Source organism: Rhagoletis pomonella, unplaced genomic scaffold (assembly GCF_013731165.1).
Source record: "Rhagoletis pomonella isolate Grant_MI unplaced genomic scaffold, Rhpom_1.0 Rhpom_scaffold_00093, whole genome shotgun sequence".
Classification (NCBI taxonomy): Eukaryota; Metazoa; Arthropoda; class Insecta; order Diptera; family Tephritidae; genus Rhagoletis; species Rhagoletis pomonella.
Genome location: NW_023458647.1, coordinates 150,842 through 158,121, shown reverse-complemented (window position 1 = coordinate 158,121; position 7,280 = coordinate 150,842). Strand labels below are relative to the sequence as shown.

Genomic DNA, 7,280 nt, shown 5'->3' with positions numbered 1-7,280 from the left:
GTAGACCAGGTCACATATATGCTTTCTAAAGGAATCGTCTCAACAAATTTGGTTAACTCAAAAGTTAGTATGTACTAGTGACGCCGGGATCCCGGTGTTTTTGACGTCCCGGAAATCCCAGGATTTGCTTGCATTAATCCCGGTATCCCGAAAATTTTGAAATATCGAATTGATAGTAAGAATTTGTTTATTTTGAAGTACGATTTTTGTAAAATGCCGTTTTGACTGCAACTAACAAAAAGCTTGAAACTGTACTTTTAAATTGCAGTCTGAGCCTTTTTTGAAGAAGATTTCAATGAATTTACTCATAGCTTCGCTAATGTAAACGAAACGGAGAGTTTTAAGGAAAAGTTAGATAATTTTTTAGATCAATCTACTCAAAACTTCATCAAATCGAAACACTTATAATTTGACCGACGTGCTGGTAAAAGAAGTTCAAATATTTTGTAATGGAGGAGATAGGGGTCATTATGAACTTTGTCTACCTTTTGACAGTTCAGCCTAAAAGTGTTGATGCCGAAATATGTTTTTCATCAGTAGGTTTTGAATGTAAAAACTGCAGGTCAAGCTTAGAAGACTCCGCTTTGAATGCTTTGCTGCTCTTACGAAAACATTTTAAGTGCAATAATAACAATACCGGCAAAAAAAGGGGTCTGAGATCCGTTTGACTTGTACACCCTCAAAATTTCTAGTAAATTGCGAAAAAATGGCAAAAAATTCTCCATTCGCCATTTCTTTATAGAGTAGAATAAACATGTTTAGAGAAATTGTTTTTGTATATTATTGTTTTATGTTTTTTTTATTAGTGCAAAGTTGCTAAGTCCCAATTTAAAAATTGTACAGGAGAGGAAAAAACTTCGTATAGCCATTTTCTTCAAGTATTTCGCAAAACTTTGAGTAGAACATTTTGCCTGTTTAAAGCATAGAAAAACTCCATACGAATCGGAGGGATTCGATATTTATTAAAAGATTTCGAACTTTTTTGGCCTTATCGAATTTTCGGAGCTTTTTTTGACCTTAGCAAATTTTCCTTGCATTGAATATAAACGAGAAAACATAAAACAAGGACCCTTACCCTTTTCGAAACGATGCAAATTTAATTTATCTAGCCTCCTATATCAAAATATGATTTTTCATTAAAAGTGAAGTTAGCAACTTTTCACTCTAAGCTAGCGATATATGAGTTTTACAATCAGTTTATCGTAAATTTTAAATAGTTTTATTTAATGGTATGTTTAAATGCTTTCAGATATTGAATTTTTACTCATATTCATAAAATTTATGTCTCAATTTGAATCCCGGCATAAATCCCGGGATCCCGGGATTACCTGAAAAATATCCCGAAATCCCGGGATCCCAATTTTCCTGATATTTTGGCATCCCTAGTAAGTACCTATTGTTATTAGATGGCCTCAGCGCACAGTGGTTGCGTTTATATGGGGAGAGCGGCCAAAAATACTTTTAATGGACATATCGGGATAAAATGTTTACCCTAAGGTCTGTTAAGAGTAAAAATTGTAATATGTAAAAGTGGGCGGCGTTGGACACGCCCACATACAGTCATGTGAAAAATAATAGGGAGACGACATTGTGACCAGTTTCGGCTATTTTTGTTTTTTTTTTGTTTGTTTAATGCTTATTTTCTTATAAAAATACAACTCACTATCTAACAAAAACCACATAAGTCCAAATTTCAAACTTTATAAAAAAAGTAGAAAAATTCAACAAAATTTTTAACCAACACAAACCTTTTTAATAAGAACTTTTAGAAAAAATCCCATTAAATTCTAGTTTAAGAAATTGCAAGTTTGAAGTGGATAAAAATTTGCGTTGATTGTTGATAATTTTTTTTTTGGCGGATGGTGTCACTAATTGCTTCCATAAAAAAAAATTGCCAAACATACTTTGAATGGAAGAAAATGCGTGTCACCGTCAGAAAAATATTATCAAAAATCAAAGCGATTTATTAGACACTTAAAACTTGCACTATCTTGATCTAGAATTCAGTGGGCTATAAAACTGCATACATAACTTTTTTCTAAAAGTACTTATTTAAAAAGTTTGGTGTTGTTTTAAAATTTTGTTGAATTTTTCTATTTTTTTTACAAAGTTTGAAATTTGTTTTTTGTTAGATAGTGAGTTGTATTTTTATAAAAAAAAAATAAACATTAAACAAACAGATAAAAATAGCCGAAACTGATCACAATATCGTGTCCCTTTTATTTTTCACATGACTGAATGTGGGCGTGTCCAACCCCGCCCACTTTTACATATTACAGTTTTTATTTTAACAGACCTTAGGGTAGTAATTTTATCCCGATATGTTCGCCGACGCTTAGTCTTTTTGAAGACTCAACAAAATCTATTTTCGGGCACCACGATTTGAATTGGTGGAACTGCTGATTTTTGGCGTTTGGGTCTTTGCCAAAACAATGCAAATATTTTACAAACGTAATTAATACATTTTTGCAACTCATACCGATCTGGCTCAAAACCCTCATATTCAATATATTTCGCTATTGCACCCAGCAAATTTTGAACTTTTTGGGAATGCGTACCGAAATTTTCACGCCAAATCTCAAAAACATGCAATCGAGAAAATTCGCAGTGTTAACATTTTGAATTAGAAAATTAGATATGTAATCAAGAAATAAACATGAAAAAAACTGTAGAAAATAAAGAGCTTGGATTAGGTTATGGAATACTATGCGAGCCTCTGCAGGTCAATGCATCTGCACTGAACACTTTTATAATCTTAAAATATTAACAAACAATATGTAAATAAAAATATTGAGGGCCGATAGGGGAAACACACTTAAAACATTACCTAAATACTTGAAAGACGAACCAAGAAACACACAAAATCCTACTTTTCTAAAACAACGATTTGCATAGAAAACAACACGAATTATCAAAAAGTTTAATTGTAGAAATAAAGTTAATACCTTTATGAATAATATCCATTGCATACAATTTTCACTAACTCGGCTTTTCACAAGATTTTAATAACGATAAATCCAATTCAATTTTCAGCGTGCTGACGCTGTACAAATAAAATGGACAATTGATGACAGTTTTGTAGCTTTTTTCAGAAACAACCGTTAGAATTAAAACAAAAAATATATGTATGACAACATGAACTTTGGACAAATAACTGCTTGCAAAGCCTATTTTGGTTGAAAAATTTTTACATAAATTTTTTTAATTTTGGCCTATGAAAGCAACCACTGTGCAGCGGCCCTACTGTGTCTATTGTGATTACCTCAAAAGATGTGTTGGGCGTTTCCGTTATGTGAAACCTTTCTTTCGTGTATTTCGTTATCTTGACTTTGGCACAAATTTTACAGTTATTAACAAATTCCTTAACCATTTTGCTCATGTTTTTCCACACATACCTTTGCTTCAACTTGCTCACGCACCTTCTTGTTCCGCAACACCCTCCTTGCAATGATTCATGATACTCCCGTATCAAGGCGATTCCACCGTCACGGGTGGGATATTTGTACAGAAAAAATATTCTTTCTTGTTTAAATTTAAGTATAAAGTACTGAAGAATTCTACATTTTGATAAAGTTCAGAATTGCTCTATCAGCTCTGGTTTTCGAGATGTCCTAACCTAAAAGTGCAAAAAACACCGTTTTTGCCCATATTTGAGGTTATGTAGCCTTGCAGATGTTTTCTTTCACCAAAATAATAGGCTGGCATCTTTAAGTACAAGTCTTCTTCTTTCAAATGGCGTTTTGTTTGCTCAAATATCATTTTTTTTCGCTGAGATATCGCATTTTGAAATTTTCATGTTTCTTAATTTTCCTACACCTGAAAATCGATTGAGATAACATAGACATGATATAGTCGATTACTAGATTACTAATTTTCTCGAATTGAGTCTTATTTTTATTAAAATTTTGTCTCACACCATAAATGTGCTAACTCACCAAACCCCTACACTATCTAACCCACGGGTACCGAGTCACACACAGCCCTAACCCCTAGAAACTATCCCTACCATACCGCAAGCAGGCTACCATTTTTAAATTTAGTTGAACGAAGAAGACTTGTACTTAAAGATGCCAGCCTATTATTTTGGTGAAAGAAAACATCTGCAAGGCTACATAACCTCAAATATGGGCAAAAACGGTGTTTTTTGCACTTTTAGGTTAGGATATCTCGAAAACCAGAGCTGATAGAGAAATTCTGAGGCCAGATTTGGATGCAGCGCATCATAAACCTTCGGAAATATATAGTATGGTTTCTGGGTCTGAATGTTGGTTAAATTTTGTCGGCCTGTGTTATCTTAAAACAATGTCAGACCTACTTCGATCCTTTTGATTCTAACCCCTTCATATGTATACAAATTTTCCTACTTGGAAATTAGCCTTTTTTACATTGCTCTGCTTATTTCTATTCACAATTTTTGATTTCAATAAATTTTCTTTTGCTTTAGTGTGTGCGTATCTTAGTTTCAGTTTCAATTCTGTTACATAATCATCAAAATTGTTCAATATCTCTCTATTCTCACATGGTAATGCACTTAATTTGCCATAGACTAACTCAAAGGGAGTATATGTCGTAGTTGCGTGTGGAGTTGAATTACGGTTGCCAGACGTACTGATTTTATCAGTACAGTACTGATTTTTCAACTCTTGTACTGATTTTATTAATTTCTTGAATCAGTACGCTAATGTCCTGATTTTCCAAAATTTGTACTGATTTGTACTGAATTTTCTATTCAAACAAAATACTTAAGTATTTTCTTAAGGTTTTGACATAACTGTACTGTAAAAAAATAAGAAGAAAACAATTTAATTGTAGTTGACATGTTTTAGATAATGTTTGATATACCCAAGAAATTAATACAACAAAAAGATCAATCGTTTTATGGGCATATCACCGGGTCGTTACGTACCAGTTGCGATAATATGATGGAGCTTAAATCATTTACAAATAAAGCGTAAATTTTTGTCGAGTGTTGTTAGTTATCTCGAAAATAACTTTCAGTTTAGCAACAATAAATTTCAATATTCGAATGACTTTTGCCTATAACTTAAAACTCCTTTTTCTCAATTTACTGACATTGTAAAAGAGTTTTGCATACAAGACATAGAGTTAGGGCTGTTTTTGCTTACGCGTAAAAGCACATTTAGCGCATTTAGCTCTAAATGCTACTCTAAATGTACATTTATCCATACAAAATTCGTCACCTAAATTCAACTAAATGCAACTCCATTTTTGCATTAAGAATCTAAATACTAAAAGCAACCCTGTGATGTTCCAAGATTTCCACGATTCGAACATGGTTTAATGAGAAAAAGTGGCAAGATTGCTTTTTCGCGTATACAGTGGCTAGCTGCGTTTCAGTGATCGCCGATCGGGATTTCATTTATTATTTTACATTATTTAGATAAAGAAAAGTTACGCAAATTCAACATCGATGTGATGCTGATAGAAATCTGGATCAATTTGTGATCAACTGAAACTGACAAATGAATATATATACAAATAAATGTTCGGTTATGGTTAAAACAATTCAAGTTTTTGTATTGAATTTTTGGTTTAAAATTTATTTTTTCCTTTTCAGTAGGTCTTTTTGCACATTATCTTCTGCGTGAAAATTGATCGTAATAGATACGGATCTGAATAAGCGACTGGAACACGGCTGTTTGTCAAAAGCATACGATTTCGAACTCGCGTAAATGTACATTTGCTAAATGCGATAGCATGAACGTTCTTCGAAAAAATATGTTCGAAAGTGCTAAATGTTGCCTTTTAAATGCACCAAAAACGCTGCGTTAGATACTCTTTTAAGCGAATTCTTAGTCTTTTACAGTTTTTGCGTAGTTGAAAACATATTTAAGCCATGAGGACATATAGATGAACTCCTTATAAAGTGGTACTTTTTCACAGTATGAGAGGATCTTAAGAATAAAGTTTGTTTCCTGGCGCAAAGACAGAAACCGGCTTCTAGTTAAAATTTTTGAAAGTGAACTTCAAATTAAAAGTAATTTTAAAATGAAATGTATAGAATTCTTTGACTATGTAAACACTGAAAATGGGAATGATCTCATTATTGCTATTCCAAAAGTCACAAATATAAAATAATTTATTGGCTCCTGTGTATAATGATGTGTACGCTCATGTTAAAACGAATAACACTTTTATTTTTGATATAACTATATTTTATTTATGTACCAAAATAATGTTAAAAACAAGAACTCAGGCGTTTCAAATTATTTTCTGTTACTTACATTTATAATTTTGCTTGGAATAAAAATGTACTGAAAAGTACTGATTTTTTAGCATGAAGAAGTCTAATGTACTGATTTCGCGCATAAAAAATCTGGCAACCCTAAGTTGAATTGTAACTACATATAGACCTAATATGGAATCATTTTATCCCTATTATCTACACCTTGCATGATCATCAAATAGTCGTTAAGAACCCTGTGGTCCCATTCTATAGTGCCTAAGGTCTCATGATGAAAAGGTGTTGAGGTTGTTTTCACTACTTTAAGCAACTTGCATGTGTTCTATAAGAGTTCGTTTGTAAATTCCGTGCCTTTGTCTGTCTTCATTTTCCTAAAACAGCCGTATTTTAATACATATATATTTTATATTATATATGTGACCTGGTCTACGAAAAGGGAGCTTACGTGCGAAAACTAGTTTTCTGTGAAAAAGCTGTTAAAAGTAAGCAACTCGTTTCGTCAGTTTCTCATTATCTCGTTGATTGTTCTCCGCGCCGGACGTCCAGTAAGTGTTGTTGTTGGTCCAGTAAGTGTTGTTGTTGGTCGGAATATTATTATAGTTCATCGTGTAAGTTGCTAGTGTGGAACATTTAAAAAAGTAACACTGAAGAAGTGACGTTTACTGTTTCTGTTGATTATCGTCTTCGCATTTCGCATGAAATGAAACATGAGTGTTGATGAGGAGTTCAGTGCCGTATACGGACAATATTTCCATGAAAAGGATGATGAAAACGATGATGAAAACTATGAAGAGAGCGATGATGATGAAGACGAAGTATGTGTATCTCAGGCAGAAGATGATACCGAACAAACTTTTGTTAAGATGGACCTGTATGTTGTTGATGTAAAGAAGGAGGAGCTGGTAACAAAATTTCTGTCAAAAGATTGTTGTAATAATGAATGCCATACACTGATACCACGGGAAATGGTCGAGAGTACGCGGAACAATTGTTTAGAGATGTCGAAAAATGAACTTGATACATCTACTTGGTACATCTATCACAATCTTCGCAGCTTAGTTTCGGATATATCTAA

The 7,280-nt window shown here is 33.0% G+C and overlaps 1 protein-coding gene across 1 annotated transcript in view; it reads left to right on the top strand.

The window, feature by feature from the left end:
• The window catches only part of LOC118749948, a 10,831-nt gene extending 3,567 nt beyond the window's left edge, over positions 1-7,264 (top strand). Inside the window, exon 2 of the mRNA XM_036484704.1 lies at positions 7,260-7,264. Within this exon, the coding sequence (XP_036340597.1) occupies positions 7,260-7,264 (5 nt within the window). The remainder of the gene's footprint in view (positions 1-7,259) is intronic.
• Positions 7,265-7,280: the final 16 nt, after the last annotated feature.